This window comes from Notothenia rossii (genome assembly GCF_949606895.1).
Source record: "Notothenia rossii genome assembly, chromosome: 1".
Classification (NCBI taxonomy): domain Eukaryota; kingdom Metazoa; phylum Chordata; class Actinopteri; order Perciformes; family Nototheniidae; genus Notothenia; species Notothenia rossii.
In genome coordinates, this window is record NC_136912.1 from 30412967 (window position 1) to 30440944 (window position 27978).

The 27978-nt window shown below is 39.8% G+C and overlaps 3 protein-coding genes across 3 annotated transcripts; all 3 read right to left on the reverse strand.

Moving 5' to 3' along the window:
* Positions 1–292: 292 nt before the first annotated feature.
* Positions 293–11590, reverse strand: smap1 (small ArfGAP 1). The gene is made up of 10 exons (XM_079689243.1): positions 11295–11590; positions 10682–10815; positions 8525–8610; positions 8336–8411; positions 8154–8216; positions 7972–8047; positions 6125–6255; positions 4537–4747; positions 3625–3938; positions 293–959 (listed from the first exon to the last, which is right to left on the reverse strand). Exons 1-10 carry the CDS (start codon positions 11410–11412, stop codon positions 825–827), a joined length of 1344 nt encoding a protein of 447 aa, XP_079545369.1. The 5' UTR covers positions 11413–11590; the 3' UTR covers positions 293–824.
* Positions 11591–11770: 180 nt separating this feature from the next.
* On the reverse strand, positions 11771–17386 carry cenpk (centromere protein K). Its single transcript, XM_079689252.1, has 10 exons — positions 17272–17386; positions 16904–17005; positions 16761–16817; positions 15295–15358; positions 14940–14986; positions 14762–14844; positions 14521–14619; positions 14239–14377; positions 14076–14129; positions 11771–12620 (listed from the first exon to the last, which is right to left on the reverse strand). Exons 1-10 carry the CDS (start codon positions 17272–17274, stop codon positions 12465–12467), a joined length of 804 nt encoding a protein of 267 aa, XP_079545378.1. The 5' UTR covers positions 17275–17386; the 3' UTR covers positions 11771–12464.
* A 7875-nt stretch (positions 17387–25261) lies between these two features.
* Positions 25262–27976, reverse strand: lbx1b (ladybird homeobox 1b). The gene is given in 3 exon segments (XM_079694602.1): positions 25262–26465; positions 26467–26804; positions 27320–27976. Coding segments are annotated over 3 exon segments (816 nt in total). The 5' UTR covers positions 27648–27976; the 3' UTR covers positions 25262–26315.
* Positions 27977–27978: the final 2 nt, after the last annotated feature.

Genomic DNA, 27978 nt, shown 5'->3' on the forward strand with positions numbered 1-27978 from the left:
TTTGTGAATAAACATCCACTTGGCACAAAACGAATCAGCAGATATAAGATTTACTTTAGTTAAAAAGGGGATCAAATGACCTCTAATTGTAAAGAATGTTGTCTGTTTTTTGATTATTCATATACTGTGAAATGAAATGAAAAAGTGTTCAGGCTTACACGGGTGAGTTTTTGATATACAAATTATTACTTTTGGGTACAGTGCTCCTTTTATACCAAACCACAAAAATAATTATATTTCAAGTCAATAAAAACGTGTTACATATTAATTATAGAAGACGCATCAAAGCAAGTCATTTATTATCACTTTAATTTGATAGGGGAACCACAAGTACTTTAAAAGAAGGTTATACATCGCTGTACATTTGGGAACTGTACTGACAGACTTGATAGTCATGTCTTCTCCCTTTAAATACTATTCATTTAAATGTTCTATATTCTTATAATGATACAGTGATACAATAAAAGCTTGTGTAACTGGTCCTGCAGCTTTTCCGATATGTCGATATCATTTTTGTTGGGACTGTTATTTCCTTGTCATTTTTTTTTTCTTCCAAAAAAGGAAAATAAAAGTTATGATCAAAAACCATACGACAGGCAGAAGCTGCCAGGCTGTACTCCTGTAGGACTCCCAATCCACTCACACAATAGAGAGAAAGAGAGACAGAGAAAGGGAGAAGGGGAAAAAAGGAGATACAATTTTCATGTTCTGAAGGCTGGAAATGGGCATCAGTTCACTGTGAGGAGCAGAGAAGCACAAGATATATTTTGCACTTTCTGAAACCTCGACTCTTACTCTGCCCGACTGACGGCTCGCTCAAAGGCTCACTTCCATAGCTGTGTACTCAGGGTCTGGCCAGATCCGTTGGCGGCCCACCCACTCATAGCTGAGGGAGGCTGAGCGAAAGCCATCTGCCCCCCCGCACCGTTCAGGGCCAACCCGGACATCTGCTGATTCACCTGAGGATGTGAGACAGATCTGCATTAACACTAGAGGAAAGTGCTGGAAACCTGTAATATTCAATTCTAACCTGTCCTGAGTCTACTTAGTAGTGTTCAGGAGTTTAATAATTAAAGAGTTAAAAGGATGTTTCTCAAATTGTTCAATCAAAGTTGAGCTCCACTGAATTTAGATTGTGAGATAGGGCATGTGGGAGCGGAATGATCAGAAAAACAAGTTCCTGACTGGAAACATGAACATGAATAACTGGAAAACTGGTCTGATATTTTGTAAACATTTCATTGCTTACAAGTTTGGTTTCTTTTTCTCTTTGTTTGTCATGCAAATACAAGAAATGCAAAACATCTTCTCTGTTGCATCCATGTTGTTCTACATGAACACACCATGGTCAAACATTACTTTCAATCTCTTTCTATAAGGTTTCTCAGGCTGTTTCCCCTAAAATGTAATCTTCATTGCACATTTCCCCTCTGTGGGACGAATAAAGGTATTCTGATTTACATTTTTTTATAGCAGTGTGCAGCAATTTCGTTTATTTTGTGAATTACATTGTGGGTGCTAAGTGTCTTCTAGCTGCAGACTTTAAATTGAGTTTTTCCTCATATGAATACGCCTTTTTGACAGTACTTATTTAGCTTTAAAGCCCTGCTTTTGCTGCCCCCTTGTGGCTGCTGTATGCTCTGTCCACATCCTATATAGTAAAGCGCTTCACAATGCATTATCATAGCTGGATGTAGGGCTGGGCGATATGGTCTCTAAATGATATCGCGATATTTACGGACTATATCGCGATATACGATATATATCGCGATATTCTGAAATGTCCTCTAAAAAAAAAAAAACCTTATTTAACCCCTTGATGTTTACAGTCACGCCAGTATGATGATTCTAGTAGTCCCTGCAACATATGTCTGCATTACAAAAATCGACTAATAATGAAGAAAATTAACACATTTGTTGCAATAGTAATTTATGCATTAACTACATTACTACTTGTACTACAACATTTGAATCATCAGTTCTTCCTCATTTTCCTCAATTGTTCATATTTGGTTTATTAAAATAATGATATTGTGGTCATTGTTCAAAAATGTCTGCTATTATTATGAGTAGTATTATTATTATTATTAGTATAATGCGCTTTCTGTCTTCCTGTCATTATCAGGAGTTAGACATGTAATGGCTATGTATTAGATTAGATTAGAACCTTCATTCTCCTAAACTGCTGGGACATTTCCCTATAGCCAATACCTTTATATTGTCTACTCTTCACTTACTTGTCAGCATAGGTCGGCATTGATGTACAGAGCCGACAGAAGACCTTGTTTATATTGCCATCATATTGAGAGGTGCAGTGAAGCGTCCTACAACCAGGAAGTAAGCTGCTGGTTCCCTCGACAAGAAAGCAATGGGATTTCTCCATAGGGTTTTGGAAAATAGCTGGAAATAAGGTCTGTGGAAAACAAACCTGTTTGATAAATGCACGTTTCGTTCAGCCGGATAATATCCACATGTCTACCCTACTTTTATCATTTTCGAATCATAAATCTAATCGATAGATTATAAAAGGGTTTTAGGACGCGTCACTGCACCACTAGAAAACAACTCCATCGATCAAGCTGGCTGAAACTTTCTCTCCCTCTTCTTCTCATGCTCCCTGTCACTCTCCTTTAACTCCTCCGGTGACTTTCTTTTATTTGAAGATAGTTTTTTGCCCGGCGCTCACGGGCAAACGCGAGCAGGCTCCCGTTTGCCTTTCCCCCAACAACGACAACCGCCTCACGAAACGCTATGTTGTAGCGTTAATAAACGAAACAATTTAACAACATTGCTTGTCAAAGTACCTATACCACTGGAGAATTTTATTTTTTTTAAGCAATATTTTTAGTGGCCCGAGCGGGTAAGTGGAAAGTACGTTATGCTGGCCCGGGGTGTCTAAATAGTGCTTCTGAGCCAGCGGGCCATTTATAATGTCGAGCCCTGCTCTCTGTCACTGTGCATGTGTGTAATGTTTGTGTGCAAGTTAGACGGGGCCTGCGTGTGTGCCTGCGTGTGTGACTGTGTCTATGAGGGACAAAGGAAAGCTCATTTTGGCCGCGGCGGGAAATTGGTTTGACAACATATTACTCGATGTTCACGATGTGGTCATTTACGACATTGCATGTAGTGCAATCCACGATGTATCGTGTAAACTCGATATATCGCCCAGCCCTAGCTGGATGTGGTCACATGTGAAACTAATCACTCCTGACAGACACGCATGAAGTTCAGGGTGTAGGATTGAGGGGACCTATTAGCATGATTAGAATAGAATAGTATTCATAGCTATGTTATTATTGTAAAGTCAACTGCAACAAAAACTAACAAAAACATTTATTTTCTTTACCTTAGAGTAAACCCTATATATGTGCATACGAAGCAGGTCCTCTACACGGAATTAACCATTTTTATAAAGTAGCCTAAAAATGAAGAAACCAAACTCTACCTCTAGCAGGGCTGTAATGTTTTGTGTTAGCCGAATGCTGTCGTAGTTCTAATACATGCTTGGAAATAGATTGCAATTTGCAACCTCACCACTAGATGCCACTAAACCCCACATACTTCCCTCTCAAAGAACCCTTTACAAAGAATCAGTAAACAACAAAGCTCGAGGACTTCTCCTACCTGACCCATGTTCCACTGCCCCTGCTGCCCGGGCTGGATGGCGTACATGCCCTGAGCCGGCACCATGCCTGCAGGCATCGCCCCGCCCTGTGGTCCCATCATCCTCGGCGCCATGCCCATCACTCCGCCAGCCTGCGCATTCCCCATGAAGCCATTAGGCATTGTCATCCCGACCATCATGCCTGGACTGGGTCCCATCATGGCGCCCATGACGGTTGTAGGCGGCATGGCCGTGCCCATGCCAGGGAAGGCCTGATAACCTCCAGCAGCCTGCACAGGAAACTGCATCTGGGAGGGGCCCATGAACATGCCGGCTGAGGGAAGATATGCAAAACAGAGAGAGGAGTATTATGCAAACAAACATGTGTTTCAAGTGTGTTTGTTAAAGGAGCCTCTTAACCAGGAGAGGAAGAAGGGAAGATCAGTGGGAAGGAAGTATCTACTTGCTCCTTGTGGAAAAAAACACAGATCCCAGCCATTTCTAGGTAAGGAACATTTCTGGCCCAGAGGTTAACCATGTCTGACCCTCTGGAACACCCATCCGACAAAACTGGGACCCTAAAGTATAATGTTGTCATGAAGGCAGTGAGTTTGTGCCACATGTTATTTCTATTTCCTATATTTGTTTATAGGAAAAGAAGGAGCATCTTATCTAGGATTTCTCGGCAAAACTGCTGCCATTTTTTTCGGCAAGGTTCTTGTTTGGATGCGTTCAAAACAATATTTTAAGAGGAAAACCGTGAACTCTTATGTTCTAATAGTCTTGTGCAAAAGGCATTTACGGTTTTAAAAAAGTATTGAGAAATGTAGAGTAATTATAACATTACAATAACAAAATGATTACGTCTGGAAATTGTAAAGAAATGAGTCAGCTGTTATGCGACATCATTTCAAAAAGGTGTGCGTCCTCACCAGCGGGCGCCTGTTGGGACATGCTGTTGGTTCCATACAGGGACAGGATGGAGTCCTTGGATAGCGGCTTCTTGGCCCCGTCTTCAGTCTTAGTGGAGCTGCTGCTGTCGCTGAACAGGTCCAGGTCCCCCTGCCCTGACCCGGAGCTGGCTCCCCCCCCCGCCGCCGCTGGGGTTTGTGTGGGAGGGCTGGCCTCGTTACTGGAGCTCACCTGACGGGTGGAAAAGATTGTATGGATCAACAGTGATGTACTCGGCATCTGCAGTTTCAAGAAAATAGTCCAAGCTTCCCTCCCAGGGCTGTTCTGACTCTTTCAAATCATTCACAGATTATCATCAACATATTAAATTGAATTACATTTCATTAAAGTTTACGATATCTTTAATGTATGCCATACATCAATCAGCTGTTTGTTTAATTTGATAGAATGCTGTCCATGTTTTTTTATATTAATTACTATAGTGATAATGGCCTGCCCTGCATAAAAATGCTCCAGATTTCAGATGTAGCCTGTAGGTAAGCTGTTAGGAGCTGGTACAGCCATAATCAAAACACAGAGATCTAATAAATCATGTTTTCAATGCTAACTATGTTGTGACAGAGCAATAACAAAGGGATATCATGAATACATGTTTAATAACAGTACAGCTATAGACTACGATCTCAAAATGACATCACTCTGTCCATCCCCTCAGTACGCACGGTGCTTGGGGAAAAAGCCATATCATACTCTGCCCCCTCGACCTGGAACACACTTCGGCAGGAACTTAAGCTGACCACTTTGATACCCATCACGGATTTTAAACTAATTTTAAAAAATCTGGAGAAATCATCTCTGGGTGTTTGCACCTGCTATATCTGACTTCTGTATATGGATTTCAATGACTACTTTTTTTACGATGTTGTATTTGAGTATTGCCTCTGTGTTTGGTGTCCTGTCTGTCTGTAACTTTGTGTGGTAGTGTTACCACTGACAGGTCTCTCCTTGTGTCTCAATTAGATTTTAGACCTGTATAAATAAAGGCTAAATAAAAAATAATAATAATTGAGTTGCAATGACCAACTTATCATCTAAGATCATCTAGTTGATCAACAGAAATATAATTAAAACTAATATTTTGTAATGGTTGCAGTCACACTTTATGCAAAAATGGAAAAAAATGTTTTCTTATCCTCTGAAATGTGAAGATTAGCTGCATTCTTTTTTTTTCCATCAATAAATATCTGATTTATGGACTGACATTAAAAACCTCACCTCGGAGTTTCAGCCACCCAGATTATGTTTTAATAAATCATTAATGAAAATAGTATGAACAAATTAATCAATACGAATAGATTAATTGATTGCAGCCTTACTTAAATGTTTAGCAAAATGATTGCTACATAATTTTTATGTCTCTACCGTCTCTCTGAATCAGTGTTGCCGTCTTGTGGGCTGTTTATGCTGTTAATTATCATTTGACTTTTTATTTTCCACTGCACACTTCTTTTAAGTTTTACAACCGCACGACTATTACAAGCCCTCATAAGCAATATTCAGAAATGAGTAATTAGCAATCTGGACGGAAGAACTCTTCATGGACTTTACCTGAGGAAACTGAGCTACGGATGAGGAGGCGGGGAGAGGGTTTGAGACCATCGGGCCGAATATGTCCAGGTCATTGTTGTTCTGGCTTGTGCTTATGCTACCATTGTTAGCTGCTGCAGCTGTTGGTATGTCTGCGACAGAAAGGTGAAAAGAAAACAGGTTTTACCGGTGGGAACAAACACACAGCAGGTTGAGAAAAACAACAGTCTGTTGTCACTCAACACAGCGTTACTCACCTCCCAATGATATTCCACCTGTATTCACTGAGAATTTATGAAAGATAATCTGTTGTTGTGTAATAGCTGTACAAAAGGTGTGTAAAACAAACAGAGCTTATGCTTGCTAAAGTGAGATTATGTTTTGTATTTAACTGCACCGCCCTCCCACTGCTGCAGAGCACAGTAAGCATGACGGTTAGTACAATAAAGTGAATCAGCGTATTGGCCAAAAAATAAAATAACAGTAAACATCCAAATAATGCTATCACCCTCAAAGCCTATTAGTAGCATTCATTCCTCATCCTACTTAAAACTATGAATGGAATTGCTATATTGAAGTAATTATGCACAATACCCTGAAGTATCAAGATAAGGTCATTTATATCCGCGTTATTGAATTGAAAGGATAAATAGACAAGTACACAACCATAACACACATACAATAACCTGTAGTAACAACCCACTGTTTCACCACGAGTAGCAACACACTCTGAAATATCCTAATAACTGCCACTTGAACACTGAAAGCAATATTTTCCATATGTTTAGCATACATCTGCAGTGAGCGGCTGTGATCAGGTTATGCCTCTTTCATGATGAGTCAAACTGTTCCTCTTCATCTACCCTTAGTTTGCAGCACAATCATTTACGGTTAATCCATGATGTGATAAACTGTGGTTGCTCTCCAATACACCTTTTTAAATAATTGCTGGAGAACAGCCTGGAATAAGGCACCTTTCCTAAAAGAAATCTATTTTACAGCATTGAAAAGTCAGCAAGTTAGCCTTGCAGACCACTTCCATGCACCAACACCTATATAACACACTACAGGAAAGGGGAAACCAAAGCAACCAATGTTATGAACCATTTAGTCCTTTCTTCCTCAAAAGTGAAAAGCTCCAAAACTAGATTTAAAAAAAACAAAAATTCAGTCGTCTGTGACTGAGTCAGCAGTTTTAGCACTTCCTCTGACTTCCTGGCTAAAGAGTCTTGCAGTATTTCACTGGTGCAAGTTTTAATGTACAGCAAAAAGGAGAAGTGCATTAAAATCAACTTTAAAAAATAAGTACAGTTCTGAATCTGAGATCAGAGCAGCTCAGAGATGGTTAGTCTACTACTACCTTTCACAGTACACAGCTGCTCAAACCTGAAGCAGCGGTGACATTTTCTCTTAATCTGCCTTCTCTATTATTACACATCCAGCCTACAGAGACAACAGACACAGTCATGGTCGAATTCTCTGCCTTAAACAACCACAATAACTTGGTTGAGTGCCGTTATGCCCTGCTGCGAGGTTGAATGGAAAGTTATATGTCCACAGCAATAACCTGCCGCAGCGTCAGCCTGGTACACCAAGAAAAACAGGCAACTCAACATATATACAGTCAAATTAAGTACATGGTAAATATCCTTCATCTAAAAGTACACAGCACCTTGAGCCTGTATAACATCTAAATCTCGGCTCAATGAGTTTACATTTATTCATTTATTTATTAGATCTGCCAAACTGGCAATAAAAGGAAAACAATTACAAGCCGAAGCCACGTTTAGCCTTATTCCATAATATCTTACTCAGTCGGCACCTTTCAGACGTTTTTTATTTTCCATTAACACAAGTGAGATACTCACCAAGGCCTAGTAGGTTCACAGATGGTTCTGAAGTCTTAGCGGGGCTGATTTTGGGGACTGGCCTGGGCGCTTCACTCTTTAGAAGGAATGAGTTGTAATAAGTAAGGCAAACTCAATTTGGGACAATGCTGAAAATCGTGTTTCCACACATGTACTCAGAAAATAATGTGTGATAAACGTACCTTAGCGTAAGATGACACCTTGCTTCCTCGGTCCGGCTCCTTCTCTTTCTTAGCATCTTTTGGCTGGAAAACAAAATAAACTCAAAATGACCAACAGAAAATACAAATAGTCTGTTAAAATGTTTTCACTATTTTTAAAAAGGCAGGCGTATAAAGCTTAAAAAGTAACCCATAATACATACACTGCTTCCATTGGTCACATTCTTGCTGTAGTATTTCTTCTTCTCATATTTATCCCTGATGAAGAATTCCACTGCTCTAAGGTCAGAGTTAAGAGGAAAATAGGCAACAAGCAAGACAAATATGAATAGCTTTGGTATAAGCAGTATGGCATGTTTAAGTTAAGGGTCTCTGCTCATAGTGAAGGATACTGGTCGGTTTGAGGTCTTCTGAAGCTTTCTGGAAGGTTGGCCTCATAAAGCCGCCTGCCATTGGTGTTGCCCATATCCTGTATACTCTGGAAAAAGGAACAACAGGTTGGTAAATAGAAAGCAAATTCTGTTCATATATGCATGCTGGATATTTCAACATCGATTTTACACACGATGATTAGTTTGCTCATCACAGAGAGTACGATTGAGCCTGTGAAAATATCATTCTCACATAAGAGACCCTGATAATGTCACGAGGGTTATCATGGCTTGGACTTAATTGCTTCTAAATGATTAATAGATAGCCTGCGTTTTTAAAGGTCCCCTATTATTCTGTTTTTCATCAATATATTATAGGTCTCAGATATATACGAAACATGTCTCTGAAGTGTTTGGCTCCAAACACCAAATAGATTGTGCATTGTAGCGTCCCATAAACCCCTCTGTTTCAGCCCCGTTTCAAAAGTGCTGATTCTGGGTCTATTATTTTAGATGAAAATAAGGAGCCACTCCCCACGCCCCTCTGAGAGATATTTGGTATAAAAGAACGCAATGGTGCTCTAGGAGAAGATTCAGGTGATAAATTGGGCGGGACAAAAAGAGAGCCTGAAACTTTCAGAATCTCTCAACGCAGAGGGGACACATGTTTATGTATAAAAGACATGAAAAAGTGGATTTTACATAATAGGTGACCTTTAAACTTGGGCTGTGGAGTTGGAAAAAGCCACAATGAGGCGCATCAGGCTTTGACGCAAATGCCCAGAAAGTGTCTGGGAGGTTTAAAGGTGGGGTAGGTAAGTTTCAGAAACCGGCTCGAGTGCACTAAAATGTTAAAGTACAAAGCCAAAAAGAATCCGCCCCTTCCTTCAGACTTCCTTACAGAGCACCTCCTCCGCGAAAGCAGGCTGCAGTAACGTTACATATCAGGCAAAGCTAAACACATCTAGGTTAGCAATACTACACAGCCAAAGCAACTCCGATATTGACTCTGGTTTGACTTCTCCTAGTTTCCACTTTGTTTTTGTTCTTAATTTGCTCCGTTACTTTTTTTCTTTTGCGACCAGTAGACGATGTTGAACCTAACTCTGCCATGGTGAAAGTGGCCGCCTGTTGCTGGCGAGTCATTGAAGTACTGCTGCAATGCACGCCCAATGACGGCACGCCCAATGAGGGCACGAGATACATTTGTGCGTGCACGAGATGGAAGGATGACAGTCAGGACGGCAATCCAATCGGATTGGTTGTAGTTTTTACAGTATTACGGGTTCCACAGATGACATTTTTTTATGGATTTTCTGTCAAAGCACTTAAGATATTCACCGTATCGGGATGTTAAGAGCATTCCATGGAATATAACAAAAAGTGTATCTCGAGCCGGTTTCTGAAACTTACCTACCCCACCTTTAAGTAAAACTCCAGTGCGCTTGCTTGCTCTAAGGGCCCTACGAAAGCGGAAGACCTGGTTGATTTTATATTGGTAAGTGGTGCCATTTTGGCTTCATGCACCACTGAACAGGTTTCCAATGCTGTATCCAGTTCTCTTTGTACATCCATGAGTAAGACAGGTGGACATACACTGAGCAGGCTGAGAGGAAGACTGGGGTACAGGTGGAAAGAGTCTCAAATGTTCTCGAAACTTTTTAAAATGCATTTTTAGCTTTAATAAGGACTTGGATGCTCATGTAAGCAGTCATTTTCAAGTCGGAATTGGTCAATATGGTAACTGGCAAATTACATGAATAAGGCTTTATGACAATTTCTTTCAATGTTCATTATGGGAAGTCTATGATCCAGTACATTTGAATCTAGATGCTAGAGACTAAAAGCTAAGATCTCTCACAAATTGACTATTCTTTTTCTAATCTCTGTCTCGCAAGTCGTCAACATTTTTGGGATAATTATTCAGAGAGCCTCGTAATAATGGAAATGTACAGTATTGTCACAGATCTGAGGCACTGAAATGGAAAGTCTGGCTGTCAATAGAGAACAGATGTGCCAAGATAAGGCGTTACTGAAATCCCTCCTTACTTCCTATACAACAAAGATGTTGCAATAATGTCTTAGTTAGAGACTTTGCGTGAGTGATTGGTTATTCATATAATAAAAGGCCACCTCTTCTGTAAATAAACATAAGTACACACAGGATCAAAACAGTACCTGCATTTGTTCTGAGGTCCATTGGTCCAGGTTGACTGATTTGACTCTGGATATGTGTACTCCCAGATTCCTGTGGATGCCAGCACACCGGATGCACATAAATACTCCCAGATTCCAGGATGCCCATCTTGGACCTGATAAAAGAAAGATTGTGAATTAGATATAGATAGATGTCTGCAGAAACCATAGATAGACATAAACCCGAAGAAACCTTAAGCATGCACGATCTTGCAGAGACTTCAAGAGCCAAAAGCAGGCTCAGCATTCTTTAACAATGACATAACAAGAGAAAGAGTCAGGCTCCTGATGTGGATCTGACACAGTTCGCAAAACGCCTGTAAAACTCCAGAGAGATGAGCTGCAGGCGGCGGTGAGGGAGAGGCACTGTGGCCGATGAGCTTGAGTAGATTTAAAGTTAGCTTGCTAGTTAGCCACTTAGTTTTGCTAAATGTCAGCTGACTAGCCTTAGCCGGTTACACAGTAGCGGGTTAGCTTAGCCAAGCTAACTAGCGAATATGCTACATTGTTATACAGCGTTAGCGGCTTTTTCTGAGTGGAAATGTTAACTTTGTCTAGTGTCATGGAACAAATGTCGATAATGTGTAAATCGCACCTTTCGCCTCGCAGTCAGCGCAGTACTTGTTGTCTTCCTCTCTCAGCATTTTGGACAGGATGGCCTGGTGCTGCTCGTTGAGTTTTAGAGACTTTTCTCTCTCCGAGCGGGTCGCCATGTTCACGACAACTATTGGACCTCCTTGATCAAAATAACTTTACTTTAATCTGTCTTCTATAGAAATACGTTTATGATAAAATACCATAATCAGAGAGATGAACGCCTCCGAGTGGGATATGAAAACACCCGGAACCGGAATCCCCTGTCCGCCCACAGCAATCCTAAAGCTGACGCGGCGGATGCACCTGATTGGACAACAGCTCTGACGTGCTCTGACCATAGTCTCTGACGCACTGAGTTTCTTATGAAGTTTTACATATTCATAAAATAATTATTATATAGAATCAAACTTTATCCCATCATTTTGACTGGCAAGCCACCTACTGGCTGCCTACAACAAACGTTTTAAAACAATCTTTGAATCCACCACACACAACTGCAGTTATTCCAGTCCAGTTATGCGGTCCAAGTTTATTGAACAATAACATATATAAAATCTGTATACACATGCAATAGACCATTTAGGCATTTTAAGGCTTCAGTGGGTCACAGTACATTTGCAAAACTTTGAATGAAACTGAATGTAAAGACATGACTACAAACATTCATAACTTAGCAATGTCAATGTTTAATCATCAATATAAACTCAAAAATAGGATTGAAGGAAATATGTAGTTAAGAAAATATCTTTAACACTATTGAGTAAGTTAACATGAAACTGAGAGTGTTTTGTCAAATGCATTTACATTTTTTTTTAAAGTTTTAAAATATTAGGTGAGACACACTACATTGAATTCCTAGCCTCATAGCTATCCCAGCAGTTATTCATCATCATCATCTCTCCACACACACACACACACACACACACACACACACACACACACACACACACACACACACACACACACACACACACACACACACACACACACACACACACACACACACACACACACACACACACACACACACACACACACACACACACACACACACACACACACACACACACACACACACACACACACACACACACACACACACACACACACACACACACACACACACACACACACACACGGTGCTTGAGAAGCCTCGTGCACCACTGCCTCAAAACAATGTTTCCAGGCGGATCTTGAAGTTACTCTCTTGGTGCCTCACTGCGATGCCATAGCGGAGCAGCAGCTCTATGTACGGGGGCCAGAATGTGTTGTCTATGGTCATATAGGGGTCGTGTGGTGTGTTCACAGCCTTGTTCATGAGCAGCTGTGGGGTTAGAGAAGACGGAGGGAGAATAGGGTCAAGTAATGGGGCCATGTGAATCAATTTATAAAGTTTGCAGGCATTTACAAAGACAGTTCAATTGATATAGGTTGAATTTATATATATATATATATATATATATTTAAAGGTAGGGCAGGTAATTCACTTCAGAAAACACTTTGTTATATTCCATGGAATGCTCTTAACATCCCAATAGCAATTAATAAATGAAATGCTTTGACAATAAATATATACAAATATTTCATCTGTGGAAGCCGTGGCGCTGTAAAAAGCACGACCAATTATCTGCCTCGGACCGTGGCAGATAACTGGATGGCCTACCTGCCTGTCAGCCTTTCATCTCATGCACAAACTTATCTCGTGCCCTCATTGGTCATGTGCACGTTCGTGTGTGTTGGAGGAGGGGCTCTGTAAGGAAGTCTGAAGGAAGGGGCAGATTTTTTTCGGCTGTGTACTTTCAAATTCTAGCGCACTCGAGCTGGTTTCTCCATTTTTAACTACCCTACCTTTAAGTGGGACATCACTTTCGTCACATCAAATCTCTTTACGAAATGTTTATAGTAAATATATATTGACTATAAACATTTCGTAAAGAGATTTGATGTGACGAAAGTGATGTCTCAGTCAGTAGGGGCTTGGACTGTTAGCCGTAGAGTCGCCGGTTTAAGTCCCCGACCAGACCTAAATATGGAGTGTGGCCTGCTACTTGGAGGGGTCCCAGTTCACCTCCTGGGCCATGCCGTGGTGCCCTTGAGCAAGGCAACGGACATCACTTTACTACATGTAAAGTAATGATAGTTTGCAGAATGGGCTGCTGTTCAACATGAAAAAGTCTGAAACTTAACACGTTGTTTTATAACTCAACTTTGCAGCCTATCAAAATGCAGCTAAAATGTCTGATGATGACGTCATGAACCGTGTGGTATCACAGCAACAAACAGATGGATTCAACTTGATAATGGCTTATCCTCAAAATAAAACCAAATATCTTTTTTTCTTAAACATTTCAGAAGGATAGACTTCATGCTAGATTATTAATGCTAAAGTTTTTTCATTTTGCTCAAACACGCTAGCTTAGTTACTATTAAACTGACAATTATTTGATCGTCTTTTTGTATGCTATTCTCTATATCTACCTTGTTCTATATCTTATACAAGTTTTGTTTATTATACAATTAATTATATTTATTGTGAAGCATTTTGTAAACCTGTGTTATGCTTTTTGATATGGTCTGGACATAAAGGCTTATAATATAAATGTAATTTTCATACGTCTACTCTATGCTATTTTCAGTTTGTTTTTAGGGCTTTTACTGGTAACTGCTCTATCAATTTTCTGTGAGATGTCTACTGTGAAGCACTTTGAACTGCACTTATTGTATGAAAGGTGCTAAACAAATAAAGATTATTATTATAATGTAATGATTCAATACCCACCTCGAGAATTTCATTGAGGGAAATCATGTCTTTATCAAACTCCTGGGTATTGCTCTGAGAATGAAAACAAGAAATCGGTTAGTTGCAGTAGAGCAGAAACGGAACAGGTATTTGATGTAAACACAAAAGCACAACGAGCATCAAAGACACAGGAACACTGCACCTTCTTCTTCTTCTTGTTGGTGCTGGACTCGTACTGAGGCAGAGGGACGTGCTTCCCCAGAACATCCGACAGACACTCCATCAACCTCTCCTGGTACACATTCATCTTCTGGATTTGAGCTTTGGTGTCCAGCAATATACTGTGGAATGCATGTTTACACACACATGTTTGGTAGAATTTGTTTCCTCTTTTCATATTTCTGTGGGTGAGCTGCCCTCCAATGGAAACACATCTCAAAACTTGAACCCTTCTTGTTTAGTGTGTTTTCTCCGCAACACTCACCTGTGCTCTGATGCTTTCTCCTTTTCTATTTGTCTTCGCTCAACGTGTTTTTTGGCAGCTATCAGCACTTGTGTCTTCTCCTCCAACCACTTCTGTTCACTGAAAAACATTGACTTTTATCATTATTCATACACAGAGCTAAACAAATGGAATGTTTCTGAAAGGCCATGTGTAAGCATTTCCAGTATTTTCCCTGAGGAAGGAAAAGAAAGTCGGAACTTCACACATAAGGTTTACGCACAGTTCTTTGGTTTCTTTTAGTTTGTCTCTCTTTGCTTCCTGGCAAGAAAGACCCATCTCAAGTTCCGAGCACAGTTTGAGCATCTGTGGAAAACAAAGAGGAAACATTGCTGGCATTACTGGAGCATTTAAATAAGAATTTCCAGTATTCTTTAATGTTGTAACATATCAAGACATACCTCTTCTTTTCCAGCTTTGAGTAAAACTTCTGAATTTGATGCCAGCACTAGATGTAGAAAAATAATGAAGTGCATTTTAACACATTAGAAACAGCAGGTAAACAATTTCAATTAGATTTTAAAGCCTGGAATCACAATTTGATAAAATAAAGTCTTATATTAAATCTTGATTAAACGAATGTGTATCGCACCAATTTCACAGCAGACTAAACGATTTCCTTTAAAATGTTGTGGAATGAAAGTAAACTGTACCAGAGGCATAAAATCGTGGTGCTAATTTGTGATATTGATATTTTGTAAATTCATATATTATGTTATGTTCAAGCTTTTATCACAGTGTGAATGGAGTACTTACATTTAGGCTCCACTGACAGCCACTGCTTCAGTTCAGCTTCCGCTGCCATCAGTCGATTTACTGCCTGTGAACATTTGGCAATGCACAGTAACAAATGATCAATCTCATTTATTAAGCAGGATTAAGTTATGTAATTTGCATTTAATAATGTCACACATTTCAATAAAAAATAAAAAATAAATAAGCTGATCATATTTTGTAATATGTGAAAAGACATTTTTTTTATTAAATATTACAAAAATACTTTTTTGCTCTTTGGGGACATCTTAACCTGAATTTAGCACATCTGTAGGTTGGAAATAATCTAGAGTCTAGTTTTAAAAGTTGAGTGACTGGTTAAGATTAACTCTGTCCAGGTACAGGTCACAGTGATATTTGGTTTTGTACAAAAAAAATCAAGAAGAACAAGCTTGAAATGTGACATTGTTTGTCAACATTTATAAAACACACTTATGGCTTGTTGTTGCTTTCTGAAGCCATTACAGGACAAAACTCTCTCATTGTCTGCATTTTACATTTGTTACAGCAAGGTTATAATTCTTTTTTTTATCATTAGTTTTACAGCTATTTTGAACTAATATTAGCATTGTAAAATCACTATAACTATAATGTTTATAGCTTGTTTTCACATGTATGTACTACAAAGTATTATAACTTGAATGTATTATTTCATCTTTTAGGTGTGTTCTGTGCTCTTCCAAATGCCTCTGCAGTTCCTTAAATTCAATTCACTCTTTTAGTTTACATTATACATTTTCCCTGAATGTGTTAAAGGTTGAATATTAGTGGCAGAAAAGCACAGTTTGATGAACATTTGTCAAAGTTGTTCTTCTGCCTTTCCCTGTATTTCATAATGTGTGAATTGTCAACCAGTTAGGAAGTCTTTATTGCCAGTTTAGGCCTTTGAAATATATTATGATTATAATAAAGGTCTACATTAACGTTACATTTTGGAGTCAATGTAAGGGATTTTCAAGTTTGCAAGTGAAAAGTGTTGTCTAGGCTAGGGTATTTGTATAAATCTTTTTAATTAAATGTCATAAATTCATCTAACAATGATATTTCAAAAAGTAAACGGAAAAATTAAATGAACACCAACTTCAAGGCGTTCCATGTGTTACCAGTGGTGTAAAGTAACTACGTACATTTACTCAAGGACTGTACTTAAGAACAATTGGAAAGACTTTACTTGAGTGATCCAATGTTTTGGAACTTTGTACTTCTACCTCACAACAATTAGAAGTTTGTTAATAGAGTAACTTTACTCGTATTAGTATACATATTTTGATGCCAATACTTGTGTACTTTAACTTGAGTAACATTTTGAATGCAGGACTTTTACTTGTAACAGAGTATTCCTGGTACTTACTTTTATTTAAGTACAAGATCTGAGTACTTTTCCCACCTCTGTGTTACATGGGGATTCACGTACTGTATATAAAGTGAAGCATGTACAGTCATCTCACCTGGTCTTGAGGATTCTCACATGCATCTGGTTCAGACAGTATGATCTCATTCTGAAGCTGCAACACAGAGACACAGACTGCAGTTTGTACCTCTTCTTCTCTTCCGGGCCCAGAGTATAAAGAACAGCCCGGGGAGACATTACCTTCTCCAGCAGGGTGAACTGGTCCTCACACTGCTCCATGAGCTCATTGAGAGCGGTCTCTGACAGAGCCTCTTCCGCCACCACACCTGCCTCCAACTCGGCCTGGAAACGGGAACACAAAGAGGACACTATGTATCGATTTGTATGCCGTGTTATGTATGAATACTTAGTGAAGCACGGAAAATACTGTCAGAGTCAGAGCATGGTTGATGTGTTGTTAGCTGTAGGCTAGGTTAAAGTTGACATTAGCTAGTTTAAGTTCGCAGGGCCGATATTTTCTATTAATAATTGATGTGTAAACCTTACACTTTACATTATTTTTTAAATATTGGCAATACAAGAATCAGTCAAAGGACGAGTTGACTCACCATAATTTGTAAATGTCAGAGATGTATCTCCAAGTCACGGAAAATAACAACAGACGCTCCTTTTTCAAATTACCGCCAACGCTGATGACGTCATATCTGCGACAGAGTGCTGAGGAGTGCCATAGATATGAGGAGCGCTGCTGCTGCGCAGGGCTGCGCATGTTCAGTTTTTCAAATGTAATATTAGGAGAAATACTAAACCAGAAAAAACTTCAATTAAACAGAAGAAGATGAAGGTAGGACTCAAACAAATACACAGACTGAGATAGGATGTATACATTGTTTTGCGTGTTTTGATATTTTACCATATTTCCATTTACTTAAAGTTGTTGGCAATGATAATATCGAAAACGGTTGCTTTTGCGGATCAATCTGATAAAAGAGAAAATATGAGGCAAGATTGAAGAGAAACAGAAACAATGGCATTTTAAATAGGAGCTAGAAGTTCCCTTCCAGCTAGCCTACTACTGCTTTTCAGAGGGGGATAAAGCACATTTTAACAAACTGCATCTATTAAACAGTAGGATTGATCCCATACCTTTATTTGACAGCAACAGCCACTAGTTACTTTAAATCTCAAGAATTTACCTACAAAAAAAGACCAAAGTGTAAATATGCTGCAATTCAATAACATTTATTGAAACATTCTGAAAGGGGGGAATGGTTCTGTATTCTCTTTTTGTATTGTTTAATTACATTTTAGTGTACCACCCCTCCTTTTTAAGGTTTGAAATGTGGAACTTTTACTTTTAAGTAATTTGAGGTATGCTTTAGCCTACTTTTTCTAACAAAGGGATTACATCTCAGTCAGTACTTTTTCCACCACCGCCAAATAATACATGTCGGCCTAGGTTTGTACATTCTTTTGAAATGTATTTATTTCCCATGTATTACACGTAACTTGTGTCATTTGGTAGATTTTACAGGAAGCATGTAAGGGTTCAGTAGGTTGCAGGTGCAGGAGGTGTCATTGCAGAGCTGGCCCGGCCCATTAAGCGGCATAAGCGGCCGCTTAGGGCCCCGCAGCCACTAAGGGCCCCCAATCAAACAATGAAAAAGAATAATAATAATCTCAGTACATCCGTTGCCGTGATAAGTATATGTTTAATTAATGTTGTTAATATGCCTAGATTACCTACTCTCAAAGTCATGTATTATATTATTGAGTCCATAATACATTAACCGTGCTTTACCTGAACCTGAAAGGATGGCAGGATTGTAATTTCCCATGTTCAGTGAATGCAACAGAGGAAAGACACCAGACCAACCAGAGAGTTGAATTGAAATAAACACCTGTCTTATTGGCTGACAGGTACCTATCCTGTGGGCTGTGACAATAGAGAGGCGAAGTCCCGCCCTTCTACTTCCACCCCATGGGACCTTATTTTGGAAAAATTATATATTGAAGTCAATGGAGAGAGAAAACTTATCTTTCGATCCCGTTTGAATTGTGCCATGAATTACATGTTTGTCAATCTTAAAAAATAATTTCCATGTCAAAAAAGTCAGAGTTTGTCGTAAAACTGTTGAAATATAAGAAAAAGAAAAATACAACTAGAAAGACTACAAATCCCAGAGCCGCGTAAGTTATGGCATAATTGTTTTTCCTGCACTAAATATAAGAGATAGCTAAGATAACTTTAACAATATGCCTGTGTGCTTTGTACCAGGCTGTAATCATACCAGCAATGGGTCTTACTCGTTCTTTCGCTTCCCATCTGATGAAAGGACCAGGAGTGGCTGGCTGGATCAAGTTAGCTACCTAGCTAGTTGCAAGCACGTTAGTTAGCATTACAGCCGGCTTAGCCTTGTTATTTTTATTAGCCTTAACATGAAGTAACATTAAGGTAACCAAAGTGTTGAACAGAGTAGTAGTCATATTTCGTGAACCCTTTGAAGAGTACTGTCACACCGGTGTGATCATTCTATAATACACCTTTACAGTGACAGCCATCTTGGTGACGTGTGTGTTGTTGTGCGAGACAGGAGATGTAGTTCATTGAGCGGTTTCACACAAAAAAAGTCTTACTTAACAGTTTTAAAGCAAAACAATTTTTTGCAAAATTATCTTTTAAATTGACAAACATCCTATGTGTAATTCGTGGCACAATTCAAACGGGATCGAAAGATAACATTTCTCTCGCCAGTGTTTCCGCCAGGCCAGGGCTGAATTTTGACTTGAGCCGTCCCTTATAGTCTTTATTATGTTAGTGAGCCGGATCATTTGGTGGCTCGGCTCTCTTAAAGCGCCAGCTCTTTCAGCTCCCAAACGGATCTTCATGTTACCACAGTTTACCACAGAGCCTCAGTTTCGCCGCTGCGAGGCTCTGGTGCTCGCAGCTCACACACGTGCTCAACTCGCATGGCTCATCGCGTCCAAATTGCGCACGTTCCGTGTTGTCCTAGCAGGCACCGCCGATGTCGGAGAAACAATCTTCAATACTCCGAAAATAATCCCACCAGACTCATTTGCCCCTCCAACAGCAGGATGTCCTTGTCCTTTTCGTTATTTTAAGCGATAAAAACTCTCGATCTTCTCTCGAATTATTAATATTTTTGGACGCCCTCGGCTCAAGTTCCGGGGCGTCCCGAGCTGAATAAGGGCGTCAAATGACGGCAAGACGCCCCCCTGGCGGAAACGCTGTCTCTCGCCATTGACTTCAATACAGAATTTTTCCGAAATAAGGTCCCATGGAGGTCCACCGGAAAGGGAGGGACTTCGCCTCTCTATGTTTAAAATAAACTGTCAGTCGGACTCAGAGTTTTTGAACATGGACATCAGTAAATTTTTTCTTAAAAAAGACGACAATTCTCAAGTGGTGGCTCACACAACAACCCCAGAGCCACCACTTGCGCCAGGTAAACAAGGTATGTAAATGTCAGTAGACTTCCAAGTTATGCGAACATGTTAGCAAAGCATAAATTACAGCTACGTTGACTACTTTGAATTGCTTTGAAACCGTTAGCAAGTAGCTATAGCCAGCCAGATATATTAAATAAACACTTTGTCATACAATCTAAATGTTATGTTTTTTAGCGTTACCTGGTGATTTCAAAGAAAGCTCTGGAAAATGTTGACTTACTGTTCGACATGAAGCTAGAAGCTACCTTACAGTACACAGTTGATCCTGAGTCCTCCTGTCAGATAAAGTGTTTCATAGTTAGCTTAGCTAAGCATAAACCTAGCACTGAAATATATGGATGTTATGTGACAGTATTTCTGAGAAAAAAGTCAGCTGAAATGGTGGCATAGTTGCCACTGCTTTACGTGTCGACAGGATGTTTAAACGTATTTGCAGCAGTAAATGTGGCTGTTTGGCCACTGACGTTGCCATAACAACACCTGAATTTAAATGTGCAACCTCTTTTTGTGACAGATTTTTGCATGAAATTATAATTCTTCTGAATGAAATTCCTATTGACAGCTAGTTTCTATGTGAACATTATGAGAGGGACAGCCAGAGAGAATAAATGAAAAACATTTATGATATATTATATGACAAAACAAGTATACAGTTTAAGTGATTTATAAAATATCCATAAAGAAAAATCTGTTTACAGTTCTGTTTCATATGGCTGTTGAGAGATGTATCCATAGATCTCTTAATTTTGCTCTCAAAGTGCACTTCAATATTCGACTTCAATATTTTTAAAAAAATCTTCCCGGGGGATCATGCCCCCGGACCCCCCTAGAGGAGGTGAAGACCCCCTTAGAGGAGGTGAGGACCCCCGTAGAGGATGTGGATGTTAGGTCCACTGTGTTTACATGCTTATTTATACAATATGTGTGCTTATAATAACATCATAAGACACAAATTGGTTCCGTGTTATGTGTAGTGAGAACGCGCTAGACTGAGGGGGGCCCCCAAGCCAAAGCTCGCTTAGGGCCCCCAAAAGTCTAGGGCCGGCCCTGTGTCATTACACTTCCTTTGGTTGGGGTTATCATACAGTAGTCCGGAAACTGACGCCATACAACAGGGATGTCCAAACTACGGCCTGGGGGCTAAATGCGGCCCGTGATCTATTTTGACAGTGCAGGAAGAGGCAATTTTATAGAAAACACGAAGTCAATATAGCTTAGATTCAATAGTAATGGCAAAGTCTAAGATCAACACATACTAAAAAAATCAAACATATAAAGACAATAAAAGCGGTAAGAAACTATTTAGCATTAAAAAGGGTTCTAATCTGTTTCTGCCCTTCAGATTTAGAGAGACAGAAAGGAAAACTAAAACATATCATGACCACAACTCTGTGTAACTTAGTTTGCAGTGATATAAATGTACATGCTATTGAAATATACTTCATGTATTTAAAATACACACACAGCATGGCTGGTTAAGTGCTCAGTGTGGTGCGTTCACTGCCCTATGAACACCAGCAGGTGTCTCTGTTCCTCTCTCTCCTCTGTGGCCGAGCAGCTGACTGGAGTTTAAACCTGTTCACATCTGCAGTTCCTTTTTGGTTTTTCACTTCCTTTCTATATCCTTTTTAAAGTTTTTATTAACTCTCAAATAATGAAACCATCAGGATTGGGTGAGCTTTCAGATGACTTCAATCAAGGATTGATGCATTTCACTTTTATTATTCAATCAACTGTTGATGTTTTATTTGCCACAAAGAAATTAAGCATATATTTTGAAACGTTTTACCTTCTCTTTTTATATTTTAAGTACATGTTATATTTATCTGAAATATTGTATAAGCTGCCATGAATTTGTTTTACATTTTTAAGTTAAACCCATAGTTCAAAATGCTGGTGCAGTTTTGACCTTTTTTTAAATGCAAAAACATATTTCAAGAATCCTTTAGAAACACTTAAATACTGTATTCTTTAGACACAGTGGTCATAAATTATGAATATCTAACTGCAGACTTTGTTTACCTTTAATGTCTCACAATGTTTAATTAAAAACAGTTTTAACATTTATAAGGCCATTGATTTTTTTTTTTAACTGTAGTATTTATTGATAAGTGATATGCTATAACATTGATGCAACTGAACCTCCAAATCAAGAGGTTTGTATTCATTTGTAGTAGTAGTAATTTAACGGCCTTTTTTTTTAACTAAATGAGAATACAGAAATCTGCATCTCTTCCTCTCTCATGTGCATAATATATAAGACAAACAAGCACAAAGGTTTGCTGTTGCTTGTTGAACTTGGCTGCAGCAAAACTGGATAAACAATTTGGTCCAAATGGTGAGGCTGACTCTCTGACTGCTTGGTGTTAATACAGTGCAGTGCAGAAGCAGCAGCAGCAGGACAGAAAATATATTTACTGATTTCCCCTGCTATATGTTTTCAAGCTACATCCTCTTAAATTCACATAGCCTGGATTATTTGAATGATCAACTAGAATTTGATTAATATGTAAATTTTCGAGCAAACTGTTCCATTTGAGCCTTCAGCGCAGCCTAATTAATCAACAGTTAAAGGAAATTAATACATACATCAATTCTGTCAGGAACATGCTTAGTTCAATCGCCCGTAAAATTGAAGTTTGAAGTATTAACTGGCTCCACAGGAAGGCTATGATTAAAACTCTACAATTCAGGCTATCCAGGCAAATATAAAGTCATTTACAGATCCTCCCTTTTTTTATAAACATATTCAATAAGAATAATTATGATAATACAATAATAAATATATGTTGATGGATGCTGATTGTTGTTCTTTTGAGAAGACAAACTGGAGATTTGAAAGCCTGTCACTCGACCAGTGTTTGAAATATTCATTTGCACCTGAGACTGTTTTTCCACAAGGTGCAAATAATCATAAAATATAGAGAGAAGAATCGAGAGGGAGGGAGTGGAAAAGGGGAGGGGAAGGGATGAAGAGAGAGAGGGCTGTACTATTGTTTCAGTAGGGACTCATGCATCAAACTTCAATTTTCCGGACGATTGAAGTAGTGATTTTTTCCATCTTGGAGTGAAATACTGAAATACACTTAAGACCTCCAGATTAATTACCACGAAGTGGTCCCACAGACTGTAGTATTACTTATCGCCGGGACCGCCTGACAAGGCCTCATAAAATAAGCAAGTGAAATCCATAAACTTAGCCTGCCTTAACACTCTCTCCCTTCATAAATATGCTTGATTCAGAATAGGCTGCAGCACACACACACACACACACACACACACACACACACACACACACACACACACACACACACACACACACACACACACACACACACACACACACAGTGTTGTGATATACAGAAAGGATTAGTTTTTAGGAATGAGTTTTAAATCGACTTGTTCATATTTGCAAGTCAATTTATAAAATAATTGAATTGAATTTTCTTTCCTTAGAAAAGCATCACTTCGATTAACTAAACAATATTATAATAAATGTGAATCAAAGGAAACACTTCACGCCCCTATTTAGCATTTCTGAGCAGTATTCAACTTCATATATAAGCTATAACATGATGCAGTATCAAGACATAGGGATAATTTACTGTGTAAATTAAAAGGCAGTTTTTTACTCATTATAAATTCTCTTATGACAATATTTATATTTAAACCTTTTTTTTTTTACTTTTTTCCCTTTATTTTCAACAGCAGCCTCCGTGTATGGTTGTTAAAGAATACATTAATTACACTACCTAAAAAAAATAATTTCAGCCTAAAACTTCATTATAATGTTATAAACCATTTATTAAATGTGGCTGACATTCTAAATAGGGGGATTTTTTTTTACTGTAGGACTAATTTGCCTTTAGATATGGGCTTCAAGTACTTACTGGTCTATAAACGTATTCAGGTTGTCCTGAATTTAAAGTTTAAAAAAAAGCAAACACTATAAACAAGTCACAAGAAGACAGGCCTACTTATCATTTCTTTGAACAAAGAGAGTTAAAGGGGAGAAAAGCCTTTTGAGCTCCACTCTTTCTCACATCACCATGTTTTCAGCTTCATTAAACTCCTTAAAGACAAAAGAAATAAAGAAGAAAAAAAAGAGAGATGAGAAGAAAACAAACAAAGGAGTCCCCTAACCAGACTTTGGAATAAATGTCACAGTCTCAACTCTTTATGGCTGCCTACTTAACATTAAAACCCCTTCCAACAAAATCCATTTCTTGTTTAGAAAACGTTTCTTGGACAGAAGTCAAACATATTCTTCCAGAGCTAAAAAGCGGTGAGAGACAAGCGGCTCACAGAAAAGGGGCAGTTTCATTGTAATTCATTGACTTGTTCAAAACGCCAGGCAAAGAAAAGGGCTAGACATTAATAGCCGCAGATGCCCTCATGAAGGGAGAGTCTATGTAGGCATTATGGCCTTTGTTCGCACCCAGTTAAACTGTTTAAAAGGAGGGTTAACTCAATCCATCAAATTGTCTGAATTTGTGAGGAAATTTCAAAAACCATATGGCCTCCAAACGTTTGCGTCCTTTTTGTGCGGTGGGACACACTTGTCTCAGTATTGCTGCCTGCGGGGGACCGGCCCTGCTCCTTTGTGGCTCGTCCCACCAGGGAACGCTGCTCATTTGTCCCCACTTTTCATGCTTTACGCTCAAAATTACGGCCCAGTCCCGCAGAACAAAAAAGGTCTATAAAAGGCCCGAGAGAAACTGGCCCAAAACTTTGTGTTTTTGTGGCATCCTCGTCTTTTTTTCCCCCCGGCACCAGATTTGTGTTTCTCACATAAATTTTTGCCACGAATGGAGAAACACGTCTAAGGGTCAAGAAGCCACGATACGCATTTAGGGTGTGAAAGGAGATGTGAGATTCCGGGCCACAAAATGTTTAGAGCATCTTAGTAGAAAAGGACACAAAGGGACAAAATAGTTCAGAATAATAACTCTGAACAGGCCGCTTTGATAGGCTAACACGCCCATTTCTGGCAAGGAGAGCGTGTTTCTAAAATGATTGTTTTTGTCCTCACTAAAAAGAAAAAAAAGCTATTATATTCATAATAAAAAAGCTTGATATTAATTCAAGAATTGCAACATAAAAGATATATTCAGAAAAGCCATTTTATTCCCATAGTAGCCTATATACATTACAGTCTGTGCATTGGTTTTTCAAATGATGTCCTGATTTTAGAAAGGCACTTACAGGTGTACAAAACATAACAAATATTTATAACTGTAAATCTATTGTATCCAAACAATAAATCTAAAAAGTAGCCTATAGCTTTTCAAAATCACCGCAATATTCATTTTTCTTCCTCGCCGTCGCGTGAACATTCCCATAAATGGCACAAATGTCCGGGTTTTCCGATCATCATCTTCTTCATCTTTATCATCATGCACAGCAGCATCGGGACGCCAAACATGAGCTGAAGTCAAAGGGGGGGGGGGGGGGGGGGGGGGGGGGGGTCAGATGATGAGGAGGAGGAGCCGGCAGTGACAAAGTGACACAATGGCGATTTGGCTCACAGAAAAACACCAGCAACTATTAAATAAAAATAATAAAGTAAAAATAAATATGTAATGATCACAAATCAAATCATGCATTTACATGCAAACAATATGAAAAACTGGAGCACTTTCATTGTGGTGTGTGAGGGTATAGGCCTTGAAAAGCGATGGAAACAGGTGTGTGTGTGTGTGTGTGTGTGTGTGTGTGTGTGTGTGTGTGTGTGTGTGTGTGTGTGTGTGTGTGTGTGTGTGTGTGTGTGTGTGTGTGTGTGTGTGTGTGTGTGTGTGTGTGTGTGTGTGTGTGTGTGTGTGTGTGTGTGTGTGTGTGTGTGTGTGTGTGTGTGTGTGTGTGTGTGTGTGTGTGTGTGTGTGTGTGTGTGTGTGTTGGCCTATAGTGTAAAAACAATTACAAGTTACTTTTAGACAATATTGCTTTGCTTGCAAGAAGAAAGAGGTTGCTAATGAATACATAGTAAAATACCACTGCATATTTCGTGTTGTGTGTTCATGCTTCACTATGAATAGGTCTATCTGTGTCGATATAAAAGTCATTACATTTTGGTACATGTTCTGAGATATGGTATACAATATAAGCAGTAAGTTACAAGTCCTCCGGAGGATTTTTCATCGTCTTTTTGTGTTTCTCGACCTTCCGGCCCCACGCTGTGCTATCAGTCATCCACATCAATCTCCACGTCCTCGTCCTCTGAGCATTCTTTACTAGTTGTGTGGTCTGAAAACGGAGACAGCGGCGAGTTCCGCAGTTTCTGAGCGAGCTCGAGCTCCTGCTGGCCGACCCGCGCGGGGGGAATTTGGTCGCGGATGGCCCAGCGTGCCGTTGGCGCATTTCTCAAGGTCCGCCAGCTTGGCGAGCTTTTCCAAAGGGACATTGCCGGTGGCCTTAGCTGACTCCACGTCGGCCTTCATCTCCTCCAGGTCCCGTTTTAGCTTGGCCCTGCGGTTCTGAAACCACGTGATGACTTGCGCGTTCGTCAGGCCCAGCTGCTGCGCGATCTGGTCCCGGTCGGCCGGGCTCAGGTACTTCTGGTACAGGAAGCGCTTCTCCAGCTCATAGATTTGGTGATTGGTGAACGCCGTCCGAGACTTCCGGCGCTTCTTCGGGGTGCTTCTCGTGCCGAACAGAGTCATCCCGTCCCTGCCTGTGTGTGAGAGAGAGAGAGAGAGGCCGCGTGAGAATGTGAATCCTGCAGGTGCAGCGCGCAGAGCTTCCTCTGCACCGCTGCAGCAGCGTGCGCGTAAAAGTCAACCTAACGCAAAAATAGCAAAGTGATCCTACGAGAAACAGTAGACTAAAGCCCATGTCTCTTGTGGGAAGGGGTGATTATAAGGATATTACACAGACCCCACTGGGAAATAGTTTTCACTAGACACACGAGACCTTAATATTAAAGAAAAGCAGTGTCGATTTATTCCATGCAGCCCAGAACATGAACACGCCTTTTTTTCCGATAATATATTTGTTAAAGAGAAGTATGTTCCAATATTATTTCTGTTCTTTTTATTACATGACATGCTGCAAAACAGGTGTGTATTTAAATTGTTATTTTCTATCTTGTGCAGGTTATACAATAAGAAATTCACGTGCAGAGAAACGCCCATTATGACATTCTAAAAAGGTGTTTTTCGACTGTATTTTTTAGGGATCGAGATTTACCTTCTGCTGCCTGTAAAACGCTGACTTCCAGCCCTTTGAAGGTCTTGCTGGCCAGCTCCTCCAGCGCGCAGAGGGGGGAGGTCTGGTTGAGCAGAGCCCTGCTGGACAGAGGGATGCTGGACGGACGGTGCTTCTCAGAGGACGAAATGAGATGAGCTGTGCCGCAAATGGTGTAACTTCGTTTCACAGAGGGCTTGTTCAGGATGTCCTCGATGCTGAAGGGGGTCAGCGGCTTGTTGGAGTTGGCAGGAGGCGGCAAGTGGTCCAGCGGACTTCGCCTCCTGTTCTCCACTGCATCACATTTGGCCACTTCTTTGGATGTCATCATTGGTTGTAAAAAGGACTTCGTTGAAAAAAGAAATAATCAAGCGGGTTTAAAAACGAGCGAGACTATCAAAGGGAAAAAAGTCACATAACAGTTGGGAGGTGGGAGAAAAAAAACAAAAGACACGGAGGAGAATGAAGAAAAAAAATCTTATTCCAGAATGGGATGTCTTCAAAGTGTCGATCCTCGGGAGCAGCAAGTCCGCAGGAGTGAGATGCCTCCCTGAAAATGGCGAGGTCCAAAGAGTTGACGATTACTAACAAGTTATCATTGATTGGTAGGTAATCAATTATCTCCAGTGGCACTTTCGCCCTCTTCCCTCTCACTCTTTGAC